At 35.6% G+C, this 25,696-nt stretch overlaps 2 protein-coding genes across 2 annotated transcripts in view; one reads left to right on the top strand and one right to left on the bottom strand.

Annotated features, from left to right (window-relative positions):
- Nucleotides 1–19,422, top strand: ergic53 (lectin, mannose binding protein ergic53). The gene is made up of 11 exons (XM_019059181.2): nucleotides 1–239; nucleotides 1,901–1,957; nucleotides 10,149–10,246; nucleotides 10,875–11,047; nucleotides 12,206–12,305; nucleotides 13,432–13,555; nucleotides 14,377–14,557; nucleotides 15,431–15,687; nucleotides 16,537–16,645; nucleotides 17,153–17,422; nucleotides 19,208–19,422. Exons 1-11 carry the CDS (start codon nucleotides 71–73, stop codon nucleotides 19,242–19,244), a joined length of 1,575 nt encoding a protein of 524 aa, XP_018914726.2. The 5' UTR covers nucleotides 1–70; the 3' UTR covers nucleotides 19,245–19,422.
- Nucleotides 19,252–25,696, bottom strand: part of LOC109042442 (nephrin) — a 107,054-nt gene continuing 100,609 nt past the window's right edge. The window contains exon 18 of the mRNA XM_072299642.1: nucleotides 19,252–25,572. Coding sequence (XP_072155743.1) covers nucleotides 25,358–25,572 — 215 coding nt within the window. The 3' untranslated portion in view covers nucleotides 19,252–25,357. The remainder of the gene's footprint in view (nucleotides 25,573–25,696) is intronic.

Below are 25,696 nucleotides of genomic sequence, written 5' to 3'. Positions count from 1 at the left end.
ACCAAGTTGGCAGTAGCGCCAGCTGGACTGCGCTTCGTCTGTATGCTGTCGATAAGCGTACACGGCAAGCATGGCGTTTACGGATGTTAGGTGGCTGTGTTATTTAGTTTTTCTAGTTAATTTAATAGTTCTTTCGTTATCTAGTGTAGCATTTAGGAGATTTGAGTATAAGTATTCATTTAAACCCCCTTACTTAGCTCAGAAAGATGGCACCGTTCCGTTCTGGGAATACGGCGGAGGTGAGCTCTAATCAGTGTTTACTTATTTTACTGCTTTGTTTTCCTAGTTATTTTCAATTTTTCTGAATGGAACCTCTTGTTCTAGCGACAATTCTATGCGTGGTTTTCTTATTAAACCTAAACGAATTCATTAGCTGCGGCTGGCAATCTGTATTTTCGTCACAAATAGTCTTGAAGCAAAAGCTAACCTAAGTTTTCCAATCTGTGTTTTTTGACACCTGTTTAAACAGATATGGGGAAATTTTAATAATGTGTTAATGCTGAGGTGATCAGCTCCGCCGCAAAGATGTTACATGGTTCAAGGTTTTAAGCATTAGCTGCCAGCAAAAATTTGGATCCTCATTAATCGTCTGTCTACGCACTGTAAACTTTGCTTGGTGAACATATTGTTCGTTAGTCTCCACTGGCTTTTTTGGCTGTCGGTGTGAAAATCTGAAAAACTCCAACACCTTTTAAACTTCCATCCTACATAATTGTCCAAAGATTCATGAGAGTTGGTCTGTCGGCTTACTCATATCAATAAAAACATTGAATGAAACCTGAATTCTGATGCGTCTTACCCTTCTATTACTGTCAATTGCGTTTAGATATGGTCAAGTTCGGAAAATAATATACTTATTGTAATAGTCCATTTTGTTCATAGTATTTTCAATGATAGTAAGTAGGTAGAATAATGATTCTGCCTATCATCGTTTAAAATACTTTAACCGTCGAGCTGCGTACGTAGTCTAAAGTCCATTACATTTAGCTGCATCGCCAAAAAAATATCACAACCATGGGCATAAGATAGAGGTCAAAGGGAGAACTCTGTGTACGTAGAGTGGATGCTCTCCTGCTTCTCCTAACCTTTCAAGGAAAGTAAGTTTCCAGTAAAGTTCCAGATTGATTTGAAGGATTTTTTTTTATCGCGGATCAGGGTGGATCGCAGTGTAACGCACTGGATCGGAATCCTGAGCGATCCGGACCAATCCACAGTGTTCCAAGTGATAAAAAAATCCAAACTGGGAATTTGGTTAAATTTGTTATTGTTTTGATTTGTTGGGGACGGCAACCTCCTTGCATTAGGTTAGGATCACAGTGGATCGCGAGCTCGCCCCACCTCGGAAGAGCGATCCAGCGTTCCACCCTGATCCACCTGGAACGCTTGGATCAGGCTGAGGAAGGGAATAAAAAAACACCGATGTTCATCGCGATCCACCGCGTTCCAGTGCGATCCGCCTAAAAAAAAAGCCCTTTTCTATTCTCGACCAGTATCCAAAAAAAAAAATAAAGACAGTCACTGATGAAATAATCTTTATTATATATCGTCACAGTGGATCTTCAAATACAAATGGATGATCAGGATAGCCTACTCCATAATTTCATCAGTGGAAAATCACACACTTTCATGAAAACAAAATTGGTAGGCATTTGTCTGAGAGTTCTAGAAATAATGCTCTCCTGTTTACATAATACATATCGTAAACCCTGTGAATCATATTATTTACTCAATCAGGTATGTAGATACATCTGAAGTGTCTAATCCTATTTCCTGTGAAAATACCAATACTTAATGATCTTGTTTCTTATCAGTAGATAGGTACTTGAGCGTGTCCACGATCTAGTTTTGTTTTTGGAATAGCTTAGTAAGTTGTTTTATTTTTGTGTTCTCTCTATTTCAGATGCCATTGCAAGTGCAGAAAATGTTAGAATAGCTCCATCATTAAGAAGTAAAAAAGGTAAGACCTTATTTGACAATCATCAAGCAGTTTTCATTGTAGTCCTAAGGTTAGTCAGTATTGAAGATCTGTGAAAATTTTATTCTGTAGGGTATATCCTAGCACAGTAAGCAGCAGTGACACTGTTCAGTACAGCAAGGGTCAATAATCTTGTGTACGAAACAATATTCAAGCTTTCCTACTCAAAAATTACCATTTTTTGCTGAAAAATCTTACCTTTTGCAACCTGTCAATTCCGTATACTTGCTGAAATTTATTAATGTTTTGCTCACATTTGCTCACTTTACCAAAAACAGCCTAGTTTTCATCAGATATAAGTAATCTGAGGATAGCTTGATAGAACATTTTATTGACCCTTGAGTTAAGTTTATGTAGAGTCGTGAGGGTAGGCGTTTGATACATAGGATTTCTACTTACTGTTCATATTTGAAGAAAAACTTGACTTTGAGCTATCTTTATCTAAAAAGTGCGGAAAGTAGTTGATGAAGTATAATAGTGCTCTTGCCTTACCATCTATACAGACACTCATCAAATATGATTCATTCATCTAATGTGCATGAGTTGAAGTGTATTGTCAGAGGATGACAATTACATCTCACTCCTCAGTCTTTACATCTGAAAAAGGAAAAAGGAGCAAAAGACACAGTAACATTAATAGCCTCTAAACGTTTATTGTGCCCGGATCACAGTTCGATTCCCTCAAGTTTCAAGTTATTTTTTTGCAACTCACAAACCAAGCATGTATTTCTAAAAAAATCTGACTTGTAGAGGGATCCCATCCTATGTGTTCACGCTGGGAAGGAGTGTAGGTATCGATGGCTAAAGTGCGAAATCATGTATCCCCGATACGATGTTTAAACATTTCCGCTTCTATTTAATTTTCTCAAGGAGAAACAAAGCCAACTTCATACCTTGAAATTTTGACAGAATATTCTGCTGATGGAGAAGGAAAATCAAAGAAGTTTTCAATGTAATTGGTTAACTAGTTTCTCAAGGAAACCATGAAGTATTGCAAAGTTTGCAAATTAAGGGGCTTGGAGGACAAGGCGTTTAAGGTGATTTGATGGACGCCATATTTTGTGTCAGAACGACGTGCGATATATCGCATCGATTGGCTCTATTTTTTCAGCTACTTATCATTTTTTTCGAATTTTGAGATCGCAATTCAGTTGTCAGGAGACTAAAGCACTCCTCTTACCAATTTTTACAGACAAATTCGATGTAAGAAAGGCGTGCTTTTTTTAGAGAGAAAACATCGCATTCGATACTGATATCGAAACTGCACTCAAATGCGATATTTTCTCTCTAAAAAAATCTTGCCTTTATTACGTTGAATTTCTTTGTTAAAATTGGTGAGTGCTTTATTCTCCTAACAACAGAATTGCGATCTCAAAATTCAAGAAAAATGACGAGTAGCTGAAAAAATGGAACCAATTGATGCGATATATCGCATGCTGTTCTGACACAAAATATGGCGTCCATCAAATCACCTTAAGTGCAGTTTTTGAAAACATCGAGATATTAATGATTTCAAGTAAAACTAGTCTTAATGCATATTCTGAGAAAAATTCGCTCCCAAATTCCAATTTTTAAGTATCAAAAAGCTATATCGAACTTCTCTTCCGCCGTAAGGATCCATGTAATTTCGAAATAGCAAAAACTGCACTTATGCGCCTTGTCTTTCACGCCCTCCAATTGAGGCTTTAATACAGAGATTGCGTTTTAATTTTCGCTCCGAAAAACTCCCTGCGTCTCTGTTTGGGACTTTTGCTTGGAGGAAAGTAAGAGAAGTACAGTACCTCTGTTTATGATCAGTTCACGATTGATCAACCATGAAATTCCGCGGTATGATTTTGTGAAGTGGTAGTTTTCGGATTTTCTGCACCCAGAAAATCGGCCCTGGGTCATATAAAGCCTCTGCACCAAGAAAACGCGTTAAAGTCTGGGACCTTAATGTTTAGGGAAAATTCACGCATGTCAACCTCCGAGGTTTAAGTTATATATGTCAGTATTCGTGTTCCGTATACTGTGTTCGTAGGTGTGGAATACAAACTACAATCTCCTGTGTCCTAGAGCTAGAAGGTTGTCATGAATTAATTTTACCTTATGCTCCTTGGCAGAGCGCCAGGAAGCTCTGTGTAAGCGGCTCTCATGAACGTATACATGTTTGTAATTTTCCCTGAACTTACGGATCCCAAACGGCAATTCATTTTTTCTCGTCTAGTCTCGTCATTTTTCCCGTGAGCGCGTTGATGACGGCGCAGAGATACAAATATTCGCACTTGATAGATGTCCGTGTTGCATCTGTTAAATTGAAGGCGCGAGGCGTGAGCTCGCAATGCTCTGCTCCGCTCCATGCCAACGCCAATGAGGTGTCACTCAGGTTTGGCAGGAAAGTTTAAAAAAACTAGCCCCGAAATCGTCTCTCCTGTCGTCTGTGTTGTGTTCCTACGTAGCTCTCGAAACACCACTACGAAAAAGACGAACGGATGAAACACAACATGGAAGTAAAGGAAAGGAGAGGAAGCGCGTTGATGACGGCGCAGAGATACAACTATTCGTGCTTGATGGATGTCCATTTTGCATCTTCAAAATTGAAGGCGCGTTGGCGCGAAGCGTGCCCGTGCTCTTGCAGTGCTCCGCACTGTGCTGCCAATGAGGTGTCGTTCAGGCTCGGAAGAAAAGTTAAAAAACTAATCTCGAGTCTCTCTTTCCTTCGGCTGTGTTAACTTTCGATCTTTTTTCAATTTGATTTTTTACTGTGTATCCGAAGCTTGTATGCACCGGTCCTACACAACCCGCGGACGACGTAGCATGCCTCTGGTCAATTTAACCCGATTCGGGCATACGAGGGTTGGAGGTCAAAAATTTATCATTTTGTCCGCTATAATGTAAGAAAAATCGGGACGGTTTCGCTCAAAATTTGAGGAGCAATATGTTCTTCAATTACGGAGATACCTATAGTGAGGAGAGTTTGGACTACCTTTGTAACTGTTCAAAATGAAATTCCAATGACTCCATCATTCCAACGAAATCCCAGTACTACTCTCTCCAATCTGATAAAAAAGAATAGGTGCATATAATAGAATAAGAAGCAATAACACTATTCAGCAACTCTTGAATCCTACCGTAATCCTCACATTTACTCAAAACATCGGATTTTCCTGTTTACTTTGCTCAAGACTTACCCGTCATTATTTTGTTTACTTAATAGTGGCATAAAAATTGTTATCTTGTCAGTTGCCGCAACTTGCTCTTCGACAGCCCGCGCGTCTTTCAAAAAATTGTCCCGCTATGACTGCCAGCATTAAGTCGTGCGCATCGTACTATTTAGCGCGAAAACCCGGACTAGTTAACAGTTTTTTCATGTAGCAAGGAAAGAAAAGGCGGCGGGAGGGCCCATTCTTACCGGACACTGTCATTTTTAGTGTTTTGTCGTGCTATGTACGAGTAATTGATAATTTGCGCGCAAATTTTTTATCGCTTCATACGTAGTGTTTTGTCGTACCATGTAATGGAGAATTTGCACGCAAATTTTTATTGCCTCATCCGAGAGTGCTTAAAGAGCTGAGATCCCGGTTTTTTATAACTTTTTCTTATATGGAAAATAGTATAAAAATAGATTTAAAAGTGAGATCATGCACCGCCTAGGACGTCATTTGGCCACTTATCTCTAAAAAAAAAAGGCAGAGAATTTTACAATTCCTGTTTTTTTTAGATAATCATCGTATTATCTAACGTTACCCTGTAAAATTAATGCAATTTGTTTCGTTTTAGTTTTAAACCATGTAGATAGATACAAGGAAATACTTGTAGTAGTTACGTTATATTTCAAAAAAATTCCCTCAAAAAAAAAAACAAGCAGGAAGCTCCAACGCATTCGCGTCGGGGAGCGGCTCTGGCGACAGTAGTTGTAGTCAAGAATGAGGGCCTAGACACATTTTGTCACTGATGTACAATCCGACAACTGTCGATTCATGTTTTGTAACTTAGCAGATTTACGTAGCCGGTGTATAAATGTGTATTGGCCCTTGATATGCAGAATGCATGGCACTATCACTTGTTGTATACTTTTAATTTTGAAGGCTCTTTGGAGGTCCGCATCCTAAAAAATCTCTCCCACAGTATTTTTTTTAACTTGTCGTTGTGATTGGGCGCCAATTTCTTTCAATTGAGTGATCATCTTCTTTTTTTGTCAAATAACTAGTTTGTGCAACAATAAGACTGAAACTGACTGTAACTGAAATTTTGTCTTTTTAGATATTTGGTTATTTTGTATTTATTAGATTGTATATTTTCACAGCCCTGTGATAAGAAACTTTGGAATGCATGGTTGATAAGTCGTTTAGCGAGGCTGCAAAAAATTTGCATTTTTATATCTGAAATTGTAGGTAATGGTTTTGAATATCGAATTGCGATATATTACACGGTTAAGATAGGGCTATATGTCTTGTCGTAAGCGGCGACATAGAGTCGATGTCATTTCAATAATCGCCCCGATGGCCACGGTAGTTGTTAGACGTTTACGGTTTCCTTGGTAACCTTTGTTTGCTATCAGCTGATATCGAGTAATATGACTAGGAAGCTCCAACCCAGTGGTTGGAGCTTCCTTAACCGCGGAAACTTTAAAATTCAAATTTTCAAATTTTGAACGTAAAGTACATTTTTTCCATCACGAGATTAAAAGCACAGACAAGTTTTGAATTATTGACTGTATCACCATGATTCCAAAAATACACTACACAACATAGCATTGGCTAACAATAAAACAATATGCAATAAAATAAAGTCATGACAAGGAACATAGCCGAAAATGGCGCCGATTCCCATCAACCAACGCGCGGTCTCTCCAATGTAACATGGTCCAATGATACTCCCCAGCTGGGACCGTCCGGAATAGCAGCTCTAGTGCAAGCACCAGAGCCGCTAAAATAAAAAAATAAAAAAATTGGCAACGTGTCCAATCTCCTACAAAAAATGTTCCATTTAGAAACCAAGAGTATCCTCGTGTTCAGTTCACTCCAAACTTTCCTCGAGAACACAAAATTCATCGAATTTCGGGCAAATTCTCCGTTCGTCTTGTTTCAAACGAAAGAACTTAACTACATTGAAACTGCATTTCCGCTTCCAGTTTTAACTGGAAAAGTATAAAGCGTTCTTAACTGAAAATTTAACTGTTTTTAATTGCTCATCAATTTCTTGTAAAAAATTGAATTGTTTGAATGAATTTTAAAACCTTGGAATGGCGTCACGTTCCTTCGTTGGTGGAAGACATTTTACGGACAATTTACACTGAAAAAAATCTCGGTGTATTTACTAAACTAAGGAAAGGGTAAAATTACCAAGAATTCAGGGTTCTATTTGATCCCAGTTTTTTCTTGGTAAAATTACCATTTATGGAATTGGTAATTTTACCGAGAAATCTCGGTAAAATTGTTGAACTTTCTCGGTAATTTTCCTGGACCTCGGTAAAAATGCCAATACTTTTTATCGACTGTGGTAAAATTACCGGGATAAAATGGCAAAGTTACCGGGAATTGAGTACCAATAAAAGTGGTATTCTTACCTGAAAAAAAAAAAAAAAAAACAGTAAAAATGCCGGTTTTTAGGTAAGCTTACCAGTCTGTCTTGGTAAAATTACCAATAATTGGTAAAAAAAGTGAGATGGTAAAGGTACCAACGGACCTTGGTAAAAACGCCGAGAATTTTTTTTCAGTGTAGCGAGCTTTTTCTGAATGAATCGTCATTCCCAACCTGTCGCGTAACCGCTCCGTCTTAATAAAGGGATCACGCCACTTGATGTTTTTTGTGAAGAGCTGCGTGCTCACGAAATTACGAGTGTCAAGTACTTCATGCAATTTTAGCAACATTCTTTTCGCCGAGTTTTGAAGACTAGAGTGCCAAAGTGTCTTAACACTTGAGATTGTGGAATCGAAAGGACGAAGCCCAAAAATTTTTCGAGGACGGTACTTACCTGCGTCGTTGTTTATTCGCCAGCTTAAAATGCTACCCTATACATCATACACCCTCCTATGTGCATTTCCAATCTCAACATGATGCAAATGGTGAGGATTAATTGATTGGGTTTCCTATTTTAATTGTTACTGGGGAAATCGAATTCGCATCGCGGAGAAAAGTCTAAATTCAATGCCAAATTGAATTCCTCCCTCCTCCATAAAATCATAAATACACTAATTATTGAGTATAAGATTGTCGTCTCTTTCCCTTACATCTCATGGAGAGGGCATCACGAGAAATAAGTGATGAAAGATAAAACAGGTGATGAATTCAGGCGAAATAAAGCTTCAAATGGAAACTAGGTCGAAAATATAGATTTTGAGTTTTCGATACTGAAGAATACCCTCCAATGCCATCATGGGGTCAAAGTTGGGAGCTGGAATTTCCATTATCAATGATGTTATAAGCGTTTGAAGTGAATCGTGTCGAAGCTCGAAGACGGGCATGGCACTCATGGCAGCAGCCCTCGCGCGCCGACAAACTTTCACGGTGGTTCTCTCGAAATCCCCATTTTTCGTCTTCCAACTTAAAATTGCTGCTATGTAGTCAATTTTTTAAATTTTAGGGTGTTTTTTTTGCGCCAAATAATGCAGAAGTAACTACTCCAAGCTGTAGTTTAGTCTTAAAATTATCTCGCACTCCATTTCCAGCCCATGGCACATTTCGCCCAACTCACTGCCAGTCGCAAATACTATAGCACACGTTTTTATCGGGGAAAATCAGTGGCGTGGCGTGCTTTGAGATATATCGATTGTTATGCCATTTAGACCTGCGGAAAAGGATCGATAAACAGGGTGTTCGCAGCGAACACCTTAATAATCGATTCTTTACCATAGATTTAAATGGCATAACAATCGATAGATCGCAATTCACGCCACGCCACTGGGGAAAATCCCCGTGCTCCTGGAAGTAAACGTGGAAGCCACTTCACGCTGGCGCGGCGCACGGTGTATCGAGTCAGTAGGAGAGGTCGGACAAAATTTAGAAACTTTAAACGCTTATAACTCTGTTTATACAAAACTTTGAGGTTCTGAAAGTGGTTTCATTGGTTTTCTCGTGGAATTCTCCTCTGCGAGCACCCCTTGAAATTTAAAATGTGACGAATTAAACATCGAAATTTGCAGTTCTAGTCAAAAATTTCATCTCCGACCTCTCTAATTGACTCGATCCACTGTGTGGCGCCTTGCGTGGCACGAATTTCACTCGAATTGCGCCGCGTGTCGAAAAAATGAAAACGATGGTTTCCGAGGAAAATGATGACACGACTAACTTCTCGTTCCCGTGATTGAACTATTGCCTGCGTCAGTAGATACCCATTTTTGTGTACATAGCACACAATTGCTGTTCTATTCCCTACCAGCCACATTTCAACAGGTTGAAAAAACCGGCAAAGGCCTCTTTCTGTTCATGTATTTTTTTCAAGTTTCAAGATACTCTAATTTCGTAAATAGCGATTTTTTGGAGTATTTTTAGAGTTCTTTTTTTTGAGGATTGCATTTGAAAGAGCGCTTTTAAATGTTACTTTAATTTGTTCTTAGTAAAGCAATTTTTCACGGTCTCCTTGGATTCTCCCTAGTCCCAGTATTCTATGTCCCTCCATTAGACATATTTCATTATGAAAATTTCACAAAGACCACTATGCACTTGTTAAAATGTATGCAAGCATTATTGGAGTTAGATATTAGCGTTTATACTTTTCATCAGAAACCGACATTCCAAACTTCTCGCCTCAGAAAATACAATAATCAAAGTACATCAAATCGGCCACTGAAAATAAACTTATCATTTGGTAATTTGATGGAAATTGGTTCATCAAACTTTTATTCCTAGTTGGATTCCCGGGATCTCTCAAGTTTTCAAAAAAAGAAGGGGAAAAACAACAAGTCATCGGAAAATTATTCTATTGCAACACAGACCGAATATTAGTTCAGTGTCCGATATGACCCCAGTAGATTTTGAATTTTTTTCAAGAGGAGTTTTGGTGGATTACAGAAAATGCCAATCATTCTCTTGTGAGTTAAAGTTGGAAAATTTCGGCGTGTTCATTGTGTTCTACGTGAAATTTTGATGCTTTTTACCTTGTCTTTAGGTTCACTAACTACTGACGTGAGCTTTTCCAAAAGTTGTATTCTTCCATGTCTTCTGTAATTTTATCATTAATTTAAATTTTCAGGTGCAATATGGACCAAAGCAGCAACAGATTTCGATTGGTGGGAGGTGGATATTGTGTTCAGAATTACTGGCAGAGGAAGAGTTGGTGCTGATGGTTTGGTGAGTTCTCAGTTGTGCATACCTATTCTTGTCTTTGTGGGAGGGGAGGGGGGATTAAAAGTCAATAGAATCTGGAATATAATGTCTGAGCTGCAAGCATTTCTTAAAAAATTTAAATTCTATCTTTGATTTGAAGATGATTGAATTATATCGGTGGCTAAGTGCAAAAAATTCTTTCTTGACTGCAACGTCAAATAATCTCTGATTGTGCTTTATTTTCTTTTACGAAAACTGATCAAAGTGTTTCCTTGCAATTTTGTGTAATTTGTCCGAAATTAGGGATGAAAATTTAAAAAGAATTTTGTTGTAAATTGTCGGTTTGTCTTCTGTTAAAAAAAAAAAATATAGTTTGAGCGGAAACTCTCAACGCCGCAACTTAAAATATGCATTTAAAAAAATGCATTTAAATATGCATTAAATATGCATTTTGACGCCTTTAATGCAAGCATTAAACTCTCCAAGAGTGACAAAAATTATTAGGTGGACCCTATCGCTATTTGTGAAAATGTCAGGCTTCTATTCTCAATAAACTTTCATTAAAAGTCAATTCATCATCGATTTTCTAATTCTATTCCTATGCATTAATATTAAATCCTGTTTTTATTTAATCTGATTAATTTTTTTCCAGGCTTTCTGGTACACAACTCAAAAAGGCAACTATGATGGACCAGTTTTTGGAAGCTCAGACAACTGGGTTGGTTTAGGAGTCTTCTTCGATTCATTTGACAATGACAACAAACACAATAATCCGTACATTTTAGCAGTGGTAAATGATGGCTCTAAATCGTTTGATCACGCAAAGTGAGTTTGTCAGCACGCTAACTAACAGCTTGTAAAATATGCTTCCTTTTTGTATTCAAAAAAATCTGAAGGATTTGAAGGGTGTAAATATCTCGTTCTTGATCTGAATGCTTGTGTTTAGACAGCTTAGATTCTTAATTGAAGCCCTTCAGATGAGGGATTTGAATGGGGGAACCAATTGAATTGCTGCAAAAAGCAAATGACCAAAAGAGAAAATATCACGAAATGTATTATTTTTTTAAAAAATAGAGGTCAGTATGCATCCCATTTCATGCCTTAGGCAGTGGAAACGTGTGATGAATGTTGCGTTTGCTTTTTTTGAGAGTGGTAACAATCAAATGGTTATATTGTAAGGAATGTTACCAATTAGCCTTTTTTAAGATACTGATTGGTATTCTTGAGTGGCCGACACAAACCAATATGGAATGAAACACCAGTTTTCTTGTAAAAGTATGAAGAATCGGACAAAGCATGTCATGATTTCAAAGAAATATTCTTGATTGCTTTGTAAATTCATTTTCAAGCAAAACCGTAGCCATCCCATTTAAAGTTGCCTTAGTGCCTTTCCCTGGTGCTTGTATGTCTCTGGGCTTGCGGAGCCCAAATAGTTGTCACATGCGGGTTTTAGGCATGTTTGCGAATCATTCTCCAAGTACCATCTAAAATTGAGTTTATATCAGGAAGAATTGCGGGACCCAAATCTTTCCTTATAGTATTCATTCATTCAAAACCTCTCTCCCGACAGCAAAAATGGTATCATTATTAAATGAAAGTATATCAAGTCTCTTTTGTCAGAAAAATAGAAACGATCTATTCCGCCGGTTGATGTACAAATGCATGTAAAGGAAAAGGAACTGTTCTGTGGGAATAGAATAACATGGACCTCTGAATTCATTTAATAAGTAAACAAAATAGTTTTGAGTGGTTATTTCATTGTTTTGTGTGTGTGCAAAGGTTAATTTCTTTGGGTTGTGTTACTAACGGTTTTTTAATTCATTTCATTATAATGGGAACTCCCTTGATTTTGTCAAGCATAATTTGCAGAGTTGGTCTTTGTTTTTGATCCTTCTGAAGTGAGGAAGAAGTATATTATCATATTTCTTATCCCTTGTTTATATTTTTTAATGTCTTGAAACAAATGTTGTCTGCGTGTTTCAGTGATGGTTCCACACAGCATATTGCTGGTTGTTTGAGGGATTTTCGTAATAAACCTTTCCCCACCAGAGCAAAAATTGAATACTACCAAAATACTTTGCAGGTGAGTTCATAGATTATAAGGTACATAACTCACTTAATACTTGATTAAGTTGAGAACTGCTTATGAATGTTCGATGAGGGCAGTTTTTTAACATGGCTTATTTGCAACAAAATAACTTACGTATGCTTATACCCAGAATGTTTGCATTGTCCATTGAAGTTTTATTGTGTAATGGTACATAATGATATCATCATCCAAGTTATTTAGGTTGAGTCAAAAGTTTTGGGCTAAAAATTATCAGATTTAAATGGAACTTTTATGCCCTCTTCTGATAGCAAATTTAATTTAAACTGCTGAATACGCACTCGATGTGATATTACAGAGCATTTTTTGTCAAAAAGAAAATCAGTTTCTTTTTCTGACTTTATAAACATTTCTCTCAAAAAATTTATCCATGGATATTTCTGTACCTTTTCTCATGGTGCATTTTATGAGGTATCATATTTGGATTTTCAATGGTTTTTTTTTAGTTCTTTATCCGTCTCAAAAATGCACAGGTCTCGGTACCCAAAAATTAAAATAAAAGTATAGTAGACAGCTACTTGACAAAATCACTTCTGCTGAAGCTGAACATGCGTCACTTACTTTTGGGGTATATTTTGCTAACACTAGAGACCTTAAATATTGACTAAAGCGGAAATAACAGTAGTAGTCAATTATTTTCAGATAATCTCTTATCTATCCTGAACTAATATTAAATCTCAAATTTGTTAGCTGTATTCTGAAGAGGAAAAAAATTATTTTCTAAGAAACCAATCATTTCATTCTCTTTTCAAGAAATAATCTTAGTTATCATTTGCCCAAATTTCTTTGTGAAAGACTAATGAAACCTAGTCCCAAAACAAAAGACTATACTGTTATTGTGTCTAAGTATAGTCGTTCAATAGTCTGAAAGTCACCCACTGAAGTGAAAAACTTCTAAAGGCTAAAAAAAATTATATGCTAACATGACACACGAATCATCCTCCATTAATTTTAAATACACATTTAAACTAGTGCGTTGATTTAATCTATAAGTTGGTGAGTTATCTACCAGTTTTTGCCCTCAGGATTCCTACTCTAATTTCCTCTCAGTTTTTGTATCCCATTTTTTTCTTTTAGTCATTCATATCATTTATACTTTCAGCTTTTATTCCATAGTGGAAACACGAACAATGACCAAGATTTTGAGATTTGCTTTAGGAAGGAAGGCATTTACCTTCCCAAGAATGGCTTCTTCGGATTGTCTGCTGCAACCGGTGGACTAGCAGGTATGTGATTCTAGCTTTATTGAATTTGGTTTTTTATGAAGTATCCAGTGTTTTCCTTTTAGACAAGAATGCCACATGCTCTCCATTAATAATTTAAACTCCAACCTAAAATTTTATATTACTATTTTATATTTATTTCTAAGTGCCTATTATTAGTAGAAGACGTTTTGAAAATTCAATTTCACGAAAAATTTGTCTGTGACAGGAAAAATGTAAGATTAGTTTTGGTTTTAGCACTTAGCCAAAAAAACATTTGATCAGTCCTATTTGAGTTTAAAAAGAACTGCTACCCGTTCTTATAAACACAATAAAAACGGATGGAATTTACATTGAGATTTAGGTTGGTATGTCATTTTTTCAAAGAAATCTCTTTGCCCAAAAGAGCGGGAAGAATTTTCAGGCATGCTGTAGATCTATTCTTCAGCATTTTTGGCTGCTGAATCTGAAAATTATTTTGGTTTTCACGTGTCAATTCACCAGTACTTTGGAAATTGCAATTTTCCTTGGAAGGCCCTTTTTCTGGGTCAATATTCAATTTTTCGTAGAATTCTATTGTGTCAGAAATTTTTTCATGGTTTTTCAACAAGTTCTCTCGGAAACGGGAGTGACCCAAAATTTGAAAGCTTTTGTTGTCATTTCTAAACTCAGTGTGTGTTAAACATTCTTTAAGGATAACGCTACGGTTGTTCATGAGTATCATTCATGATGAGTTGCATTTTGCTACAAGTCATCTCTGCTTTAGTTCTACTGTTTTTTTGGTTCATTAAGTGAATTTAACATACTTTTTTCTATTTGTGTAACAATGCGATTATGATTTGCAGATGACCATGATGTTCTTCATTTCTTGACAACAAGCTTGTATCCACCTGGTGTAGCTCCATCAGTACCGCAAGTTGCGGGCAAAGCACCTCAGCAGGCAGCTCAAGTCTCTCCTGAAGAGCAGCAGAAATTGGCTGATGAATATGCCGACTATCAACGCAAACTAGAATTACAGAAACAAGAGTATGTTCCTTTATGTTTTATTTATTTTCTAAATATTTAGCTTTATTAGACAAATTGAATAATGTCTTCCAAGTAAATGAGTTACAGCTACCCTTTCTGAGTGACTCTATAAGTTAGCTGAATTGGCTGCAAGGTATGGAGTTTTTTAATTCTCAACAATTGATATCAATGTATATCAAAGAAGCTCTTAATATTTGGGTATGATAATATGTTAAATATGTACCAATATGTTCATTCTTAGAAGGTTTCAATTGAAAAGTGGACGAATAGCATCCAAAATTATGTATGTCAATAGAATTCAGTGGTAGTTAGGTGTTGTTGAGAACCCTAGTGTGCTGTAAAAGCAATTACTATTTACGTATACCCTACTTCAATGTTTTATATTCTTTTTATCATTTTCCTTTATTATGTGACATCCTTTAGGGAAAAAGATCCTCCCTTTCTTAAAATTAAACTGAAGATTTAATATCACTGCTTCAAACATTGTTTTGCAGCTTTGGCAAGCCTTCATATCCAAGCCAAAGTTACAGTAGCTTTCTATTCAACAACCATAATATTCTTCTGCGGATGCTTCCCATGGAGAATTTACGTACTGAATTTTCAACCCAGTCTACCAGAAAGTCCCTTTCATAAAATTTTTCCGCTTCCAAGAAGGAAGTTCTTTTCCCCCATGGAACACTACAAAGAGTTCCATCCATAGTCGTTCCTTGAACGTTGAGGCCTCCTCAAGCCGTGAGAATTGCGTTGGTTAAGGACACCTTAACACTCAAGGAACGACAATGAATACCACTCTAGAAAATTTTATCTATGCTGGAGGCTCTTTTTGAGCTTCAGTCTGAAAACTCCCAGCTAATTCTGAATTCAATTTTACAGATATCACCGAGAGCATCCAGAAGCCAAGACAAAAGATCATGAAGCAGAATTCGAAGAGTGGTATGAATCTGATCAAACAAGAGAGCTGAAACAAATATTCTCTGGACAGTCGCAGATCATAGATTCTGTCCGAGTTCTTAGTCAAAAGCTAGATGAAGTGATAGGCCGACAAGAGAGGGCCATCAGTTTACTGTCAGGTGTTCATTCCAATCTAGTCGCCGGTGGGGTGCCCCCTCCTGTTCATCAAGTCCCTCATGGTAATTTCCTCTCTTTTCTTCCTAATTAGTCAACAATGAAGGTTTTCATTCTTTCCTATAAACTTTTTCATTTGAGTTCTTGGGAACAAATCAGTCAAACCATTTTTTATCTCTTTTTTCAAAATTACTCAACTTTTTGAACCTTCTGTGATTTCTTCCTCATGGAAAAAATTCATCCAAAAACGTGCATAAATAAATAAAAATTAAGGCGGCTGAAAATTTTTTTTTAACTTCATACTGTAATTATCAGATCCATAAGAAATGCTGATAAAGGATAATGTATATGATAGAAGACTGGATGCAAGTAGTTTTCAAGCAAGAGAGTCACAATTTGTTTTTAATAGGTTTTGATTGGTTTACATTACGAATCCCTGGAATTCGGTTATTTTTTTCTCCTCCCTACTATCTCTCAAAAATAAATCCTGGGCCAACCTTTGCCATTCTTCCATCTATTCTCCTTATGTTTTTGCTCGTTCTTGTCATTACTGAAAAAAAGTCCTGGAAAGGTCCTCACAGTTCAACTTGTTTTGCTTTTCTGTGACAAAGTTCGCGGGATTTCTTGTTTGCAAGGAATTTTACGGAGGTTTCAAGGTGCTCCACGAGTTTTTATCCTTAGAGCCATCAGAAAGATTATTCATGAGTGAATCTCTCCTTTTTTCAGAGAATTTGTCAACTCTCAAGTATAGCACTTTTATCACAGAGAATAGGTGTGGCAGCAGTGATAAACTAAAGTCTCTTAGAACATTCTACCGATTTCAAGTTTTGAGCTAATTTAGGCCTAGCTTTATACTGTTTTTCTTTTTTTTTTTGATCAGGAACTAAAACTTTTATTTTTTTATTGTATTTCAGGGGCAATTCCAGCTGCTGCTATTGGTGCCACCGGTACCATTCAAAGGCATGAAGTGGATGCCATCATTAACACCCAAAATACTCTATTAGCATCAAGTAAAGAGCTCAGGTAAGCTGTTTGAAAATTTGCCCTGTAGAGATACCATCAGTGAACTGAGCCGAGTTTGCCGTTGAGGGGACAAATATTGCAAAATTTCTAGCAAAACTTGGCAAAAGTTTGTTGCTAGGCCTAATTTTTTGTTGTGTTTAAAGTGTTTTTTTTTTTTTTTTTTTGTTTGAGCTTTTTGTTTTTGCCATATTATTCAGAGGACATCCACAGTGGGTTGGTTGAGCTGGTCACAGAAACGTGTCGCAATTCTATAAATTAGCAGAATTGACAGCTCATAAACAGATTGTTTAACTTACAGTGGCCCCTAAGAACAAAGAAACCATTTTCCTCATCACCTTATCAGTATTTAGCGTAGGCGTATTTCTGTATGTTATTTCATTTAACTAAAAAAGGTACATGTTCATCTCTATCCTATTCTTTTTTCATTGCTGTTGTTTTATAATTACTTCTTTACAGATTGAGATATTTACTGAATGTCAGTGATAAACTCTAATTGTTTGTTTACAGGAATTACATAGCAGAGTTACATGTCAAGTCCGATTCAATTCTATCAAATCAAGCGCGACAACCAACAGCTCAAGTGCAATCAGTCGGGTACGACATGGCATCCTTTGTAGCTGAAGTGAGGGATGGTCTCAACTCAATAAAACAAGATGCTTCTATTAATGCTCAAAAACTTTCAACAGGCTGCCCCGCTCCTTCCTGTATCTCATTCACAATGTTTTTAGTTGTAGCTGTTGTTCAGTGTCTTGTTCTCATCTTGTATCATGTTTATAGGTAAGATTCTAATATTTTTGTCTTCTCTACTCTACTCTCTTTCTACTACAGTCAACCCCAGTTATGCCAAATTGTGGTCGAACCAAGTTTGAGTTCGATTTTGACCGAAATTCAAGTTAAGCATCTGTCTTTCATGTCGAATTTTCACTCCAAAAAATTGACTGACTTGATATCATAGACACTCATGTAAGAAATCTAAGAACAAGTACGTCTATCTGAAGGTATTTTGGAAAATTTTTAACTCCAAACGCAGCCGAAGCAGACAGATATTTTGCAATGTGAAATAGTATCTTGCGATGTGCGTCTTGTTCTTTTACCTCAAAACAAGGAGGTTGATTCCACCTCATTTAGTTTGCAAGAAATGCTGAGAGTGCCTGGGCAAATGAAAGCTGGGTTCTCGCTACTCTGCCGATTCCTTTTCCACTGAATCTGTTTGAAGCACAATTTTCCTATCTTTCTGTAGTATAGTAATCTTTGATTCACATCTCAGTATCATCAAATTAGTGTATTATTGCCTATTTTCTGCTTTTCTAATATCTCATCAACATGAATTACAAACAAACTCATTTCACGAGCTTAACTATTTGATCGCTTCTCAAAGTTTGAAAATGAGAAATCCTTAATATGAGAAAAAACGTAATTGTTGTTTCGAGGCAGTTTTACAGAGAAACACCTGCTTCAGAAAATAAAAAAAAAGAACCTCTAATCATGTTTCCTAAATATCATATGCTCACCATGTACCTAAATAACATGTATGAACTTTCAGAAGTTCCATGGTTTCAGGGAAAAATTATCATAGTTCATTACCTTGCGAAAGCAAATAGTTGCATTACCGCCCAACTGAGTTCAAATGCTGCCACTGTTGCAGGCTTTAAAAATAGTAATTTTCCCTGGCCTATTATGTTATTTTCTTTTTTCTACCAATCATAACTTTGAATATAAATAAGTGATTTTAAGAGTAGTTTAAAGCATTTAATACAAAAAACACTAATTTTGACTTGAGCTGTGTTACTCACTGCACTGGACAGGGGACTTTTCATCTCTTAAGTCCTTTGCTTTAGTTCCGTTTCATTGAGCCTTTTAAACAGAGCCTCTCTATTTAATGGACAAACTTGGCTGAAATTTAGTTGCATGGAGGCTGGGCTTGGGGTAAATCTATCCTCTAGCTCTGCAGCAAAATGAAAGTAAAATGTTTTTCTTTCCCGCTGATATTGCAGCAAAGAAACGGGACACTAATACAAGAGGAATGAAAACGCCTAAGTGGCTATGAGATTTAATGGAACCTTGTGTGATTTTTGCAAGTGCTCCCTGTTTCTCTACAACAACATGTAGCTCACTCCAAATTTCTCTTTTTTTCTTCCCTGTCAATCATGTGATACAGGGTGACAAGTTTTTGAAAAAGTACGGAATTTTTCCTATCCCGGAAAGTCAGGGAATTTTGCTGCAGAACCTTAAAATTCGTTCTTCTGACTGAGACGTTTTATTATATTTTATTTTAAGAGACTTCTGTCTATAACTTTTTGTGGAGAGTTTATTTACATGAGAAATCATCCCAAATAATATTTGAAGGTCATGGAAATGTCAGGAAATTTTACTTTCGAAAACTCTTAATAACTCATATAATATCATGGAATTTTGAAATCCAAAAAAACTTGTCACCCTGTGTTATCAGTCCTAAACTATCGCACTTTGGTCATTTTTTAAAACTTGAGCATTTGTTGACTTGTGTATTCACCAACATTTATTGACACGGCATTAATATCTCTTATATTTTATCTGTTGCAGGGATAGTCGAGAAGCACATAATAAGAAATTTTTCTAAGTAAGTGTGAAAATGTCTTCCTGTTGACTAGTTGTTTTCTATCCTTCTCTTTTTTTCAAGACCAGCATAGTCTATCCCTCTGTTTACAGATCTTGATGAAATTTTGATCTTTTGTTGTGGTATTGTAAATTTTTATTGAACTTGTAATATTTTGTAATAAATTATCTTTTTTCTAGAATATTAAGGTATTAATTCTTCCAACTCCAGTTGAATTGAAAAAAAAGGAGCTCTAAATGGAAATGTTTGAGGGATGACCTATTTGAAAGAGAGGCTATGAAGGTCTTGTGAACAGTAAGTGCTATTAGTAAGATGCTGCATGGAACAGTTCAAAAGATGGTATTAACGTAGTAGGATTTATTCATGTTTACTTTTCATCGTAATTTTTTGCAATGAATAATTCTAAACGCAATTTTTTATTTATTTTCATCTTTCCGCAATATCTAAAGTGAAAAATTGTATCAAGCAGACCTTTTCCAAAGAGGTGAAGATTACCCTTACGGACAAAAACTTAAAATGTTTATCAATGGGAAATATATCAGTGTTGAAAACTATTGATTCTTGTAAGATGGTTACCTCCAGGGAGTTTAGGGTGTCCGGACTTTGATGCCCAATAGAAATTAGAAATAGTGAGACCAGTTGCTATACCTGCTACCTTAGTGCCCGATAAAAATGAAAAAAATAATCAGTAAATGCCATGGTAGTATCTACTAATAAGCTCTCTAGGACTAACTTCAAATTAAATGCAATTACTGTGACTTTAAATAATCTAAAAGTTATTTTTTTAAAAAAAATTGATTTATTTAACAGGTTGTTAACAAAAATATGAGTTTAGAAAAACATTTTAACGAGAATATTGTACATTTGACATTATTTAAGCCATAAGAAATACATTGATTATTGAGTTTCTTTACTCCAATGTTTACATTATATCAACAGAGAACAAATTTGGCAATTTGCCTCGGGGAAAATTTGTGAGACATGTACATTAAAAATTAAAAATCAATTTTTTTCTTTTTTTTCAAAAGTAAGGATAAAAAGGAAACGGATATAAATAAGAAATATTTGTCAAAAGTTGAAAATTACTATTACATTAAAAAGGTCGTAGGAAAAATGCAAATAAATAACTTCAAAACAAAGGTAAAATTCAGTCAGTTTCATTAACCTGCATGATAGAGCTTGAAAAACTGGAGAAATAAAAGGAGTGTGTAGAAGTAATTTGATTTTACATTCCATTTGATAAAATTATGTTAGTCAAATCGGGGGGAAAATAGAAAGTTGACGTCTTCAAAAGAATTAATGGATGAAAGAAAAAGATAGGAGATTAAATTTCTAGCGATTCAAAGTTACTGATATTATGTGTATAATGGTGTCAATACCTCATTTGTCTAACTGAACTATAGGTGTAGTAATAACGATTACTGTTCTTTGAAGGTAATTTGCACCAGGATATTGGTAGCAAAAATATGTAGAAGATAATATTGACGAGTAGAAGAAAATAAGTGAAAAATCAGTGGAGTAATGGAAGGAAACACTCAAAAAATTTAGCATGGCTTAAATACTTTGCCAATAGAACAAAGATTGTTCTCCAATCACAAACATTTCCAGTTAATGTACAATTGATGGTTTTAGTTACGCCTACCTAATTTTTTTTTTACAATTACAAAAATAATTTACTTATCTAAGCTATGTACATTTACAAACGTGAAGACTTCTAAAATTGAACAGAACTGATTTTCCTTTGAAACTGAAATGTTAGAAAAAGAACTGGTTCAGGACAAAGGCAAGCGATATTTTTCTGAGAGTTCCAAGCAAAGTAACTACAAAATTATTTTACAAAATGCCATTGCACCATGGAGTAAAAACGAAGGGACTAACGAAATATGGAATAAAATTCAGTCATAGATGAATTAATTTAGTACAATACTAGTAGTACGCATGGGAAACAATTAAAAAGTCCCATGATGAATTTGTTTACCTTCTTTTGTAGAAACAAACCACGGATTAAAACATAATGAGATCATAAAGAAAATAAGAACTATTAAGGAATTATATAAAAAAAGAAAGAAATAAAAATAAAACAATGGTAAAAACGGGCTAAATGTTCCTCAGAAAGGGAGAGAACATTGGAACACGACATAAATTATAACATAAGTTTGGCTTCTATCTCTTATTCTCCTGAAATTTACATCTGCCATACTACTGAGAGTAGATTCAAAGCAGATTATTAGTGTCATTTCGTTAAATGTAGGACACATATGATTGCCAACTGATTGTTGAAATACTATTGGAAAATTTTAAATGCTCGATTTTCAGTAAAATAAGAATCGGCGGACACTTTGCTTGAAAGGAATAAATGTTAATCAGTTTTCAATCTCCTCCAATTTGTTCCAATGTTCTTTTCTTCCTTTGCAGAAAAACATGAGCTATTAGTATCTCACTTATAATACAGAAAGTAACAGGTCAGTTGCCATAACTTACCTCACCAATAATCACATTAATGAATGTACAAATTTACATTAATACACAGAATGATACAAATTTACTTGAGTAAGAAGTCATAAGAATTTAAAAATGTATACACAAGGCTTTTGTTTGCTGTCTCATTTTAAATATGCTTTATAAAATTGAGCTAGGCAGAATAACATCTGAGTAACCATAATGGAGGGATAAATTGATGGAAATGCACATCCCTCATCAGGTTGTAAGAATGGTCTATCCTAATGTCTACTTACGGGTAGCAAAAACTATTTTGTTATGTTTCATCCCAAATCTGAGAAATAATTAAATTTACCAAAGAGAACCTCAAATAGTTTTTCATTGATGAAAACACACTTTTCTAAAGCTGACAACTCGAACATCATGTCTAAGCTTAGTTTAAAGATATTGTGGCTCATCATTTTTTTCGAAGTTTAAATTAATCGAACAGCTTCTTTGAAGAGAAGTGGAAGTGCTGATGGATTCCTATGAAATTCACACCCTCTTTCAAAAATGCTCCTCAACTGAAGAATCATACTTAAACAAAAAGGACTCGTCAAATTAATTGTTTCTTTTCTTTTTTGCTGTTTAAAGGAATAATTTTCACGAAATGTTTCACGTGGTTGCAAAAACTTAGCAGCATTATACATCAGACATCCTTCCTAAAAAGTCCTTTTGACGTACCCTTCAAATAACTTGTAGATTTTGGTTCCCGGTAGTTTCAAAATAAGTGCTATTAATTTGAACTTGACAGACCCAGCTATTCATACAAATTAAAATTGAAGATATCTTGCCTTCAGACATTTTTTTTTTAAACGTTGAGTGGAGTCAGAACTAGTAACTACAGATCTGAAGCTTGAAAGAATTGACAATAGTGGCATAGTACTGATACTTATAGAAACTTAAAAAATCAAAAACGTGAAGGATTGGAGAAAACATGTTTGCAATTCCTGGAACAACTGCTCAGTTCACTTTCCAATATTATATAAATTAATTCAATGGATAGTAAGAAATGTGTTAATTGAAACAATGAGAAAAAAGTGTCCTCAAAATTTAATATTTGAGCAATCCAACAAGTAGATTACACATGCTGTGGAAAAATGTATTATTGCTGACACTTGGAGGGTAGCAAAGTCAAAAGCATTCATACGGAAGTTACAATTTCATTCCAGTGTCATTTACAGTTTCAATTCATGAGTTTAAAGCTATCCTCTTCCAAAATACAGAATAGATTACATCATCAACTATGTCAGTGATTTTTTTTATTCCTGACGAATTGAGCTCATAACTTAGAGAAGAAAACATTTGCCATGTCGGCTTGATTTGCAATACCAAAGAGAAGAAATGGTATTCATCGCAGATGCATGCGTAAATATTCTAGATGGTGCCACATGCCACACATCACGTCATTAATCAAAATGCTATAAACTCCATCAATTTTGAGTGTATGTTAACATGATAAGGAGGTATCAACCGTCAAAATAAGATTCATCACACACTTCTTTCAAATCTAAAGGCAGATTCTTCAGCACCAGCTGCAACATTAATGACTTTAGCATATTGATAACAATCCATCAGCCATCAAATTAGACCTAGTACCTTAAATTATTTACAATACTTTGGTATAAGTGACAGGATGATGACTAGGACCATCAACACATAACAATCACCGAGCTAATCCTGAGCTCATGGTGAAAAATACAAAAATAAAATTAGTTCGTTCAATTCGTTCATTACTAATTTTAGTCTAGTCATGAAAAAACGAAAAAAAGACAGAAGACCACTAGAAAGGGTAGGAAGTGAAGCACTTTCAAATGTGTTTTTGCGTTGATTTTGTTAACGAAGTTTAATATAAACAGATAATTGAGAAGTTTGTATTTACGGTTTACATTATAAGTAAAGTTCACAAAAAAACCCAAAATCAACACGGATCAAATCGATCAGTGGAAGTAAATTTTGATTAAAAACGCATTGAAAAGTTGAATTTTTTACCCTGTCTAGTGGTACATTAAAACTAATGATCATAATGATAAGAAAAAAAACCCTCAGGGTATAAGTCTACAGATGACAAATTTATAAACAAGTCCTCTGACTGAGTTAGTGTATTTTACATGTTATACTACTTTGTATCAACTGTACTTTGAGCATAAATAATTTGATTAGAGTTCTTTCACTTTTAATACAGAAGACAGGGTTGAATACCCTTACCCGATCAGGCAGTAATATTTTTCAGCAGAGGAATAGAAAGTGCTGTGCTTTGCACAACACTAATTTCTTTAAGTGATACCCGCATGCCCATTCTCATGACATTTTTACAAATGTGAACCTAATAAAGTCGATTGCTGTGACTAGATTTAGAAGTAAAACAAACTCAGAGCAATACAGCAATGCTGACTAATTTAATAACGAACGAATGAGATAAATTACATTTGCCTACTTAATTTAATTTCTAAACAATAACGTATTGTCACAGGAAGAGGGAATCATCCATGAAAAATGAGAGAAAGATGGCAGACAACAAGAAAGGTCTGCGATTACATCAGAGTTTGAACAGGGTGGCTCAAGTCCAGGAAATCCGGGGAAAAAACCAGGGAATTGCAGTAAGTAAAGTATATTGGATACTGGGAGATTTTCCGGATTACACAGAGCATGTGGAGTAAGACAGTTTTCACATGAAATGAAAAAAAAACCAAAGGTTCCTCCGAAAAAAAAATCCAGGAAATCTCTGAGAGCTTGAAAGGAAGAAACTGCTGGACACCCTGTTACATGAAAGTTCCACGGATCAATCCTTTCTTTTCTATTAAAGTCAGAGGAAGAGTGTAAGTCAGTGAGCAAATTAAATGTTTTGGAAGACCCACTTATTTTCTTACAAAAGTTTTTGAGGAAAAATGTAGTCAGTAATCCCTAATAGGATTTTATGAAATTATTGGTCAGGACCTATCAATGATACTTGTCAATTGCATTCATTCGATTTGGCAGGAAAAATAAGCCTCCGCCCAGATATACTTATAAATATTGATCAAAAGACTTACATTATCCTTTGTTAAGGAGGCAAATATTAATGACAGGGAACTTGGGATGCCAAGTTAAAGAGTCTAATAGTCAAAGAGTAAATAATCTTAAGAATGAATCGATTAGTGAAATTCATTGATAATGTCCACTTAAGAAGAAGTAATTACTTGGCAATGATAATAATTAAAAACAAGTTGTATTTAAGTAGTCGTACCCCTAATTATGAAATTTTAAAAGAAGTATGTATTCAGCAATAAAGGTGGTAATTAAATACATTTACTGTTACTTTGGGATACAATGAGCTGCATCCACACATGCATTTTTACAAGAGCTGGGCAGTTTCAAATAAGACAAGGATTGATCCTATTGCTCGAAAAGAGAGTTTGAGGGAGGAAAAGAGTAAAAGAGACTGTCAGAAAAATTGTTTGGAAAGAAATAAAGACTGTTGACATGCAAAAAACGGTTTGCCAGAATTAGGCGATATTTGGACATCACATCAACTGGAAAATAAAATATTTTTTACACGTAACAAAAAAAGACTAACAGGCCTCGTCTCAAGATACAAGAACTTTCTTGCGGAGCGTGCCAGTGTTCACAGAGGGACACTTGGACGCTATTGGGGAGTGTCATACGAGATGACCCTCGGTTTCCATAGACGAATATGTGAACGTCGATAAAAGTGGTGGAGGAGCACTTAAGACTGTGACATCGGGAGGATTGCCCCTGTGTGGAGGAGGAGGGATGATAGGAGGTTGAGCAAACTGTGCGGGAGGAGGATACGCTGGGTACCTTGCATCCACTGGAGCACTGTAATATGTTGAATCGCCTAAAGGCACAATACCTGAAAAATATGATGACAATTAGAAAATAGAAAAAAAAAAAATTAAAAATTTAATGGAACTTACTGAAACTTTTAATCTCTGATCTCTAAATTTGTTTGATCTTGGATCCAAAACAAAAGAGAT

This window comes from Bemisia tabaci, chromosome 4 (assembly GCF_918797505.1).
Source record: "Bemisia tabaci chromosome 4, PGI_BMITA_v3".
Classification (NCBI taxonomy): Eukaryota; Metazoa; Arthropoda; class Insecta; order Hemiptera; family Aleyrodidae; genus Bemisia; species Bemisia tabaci.
This window is presented reverse-complemented; position numbering and strand designations above follow the sequence as displayed.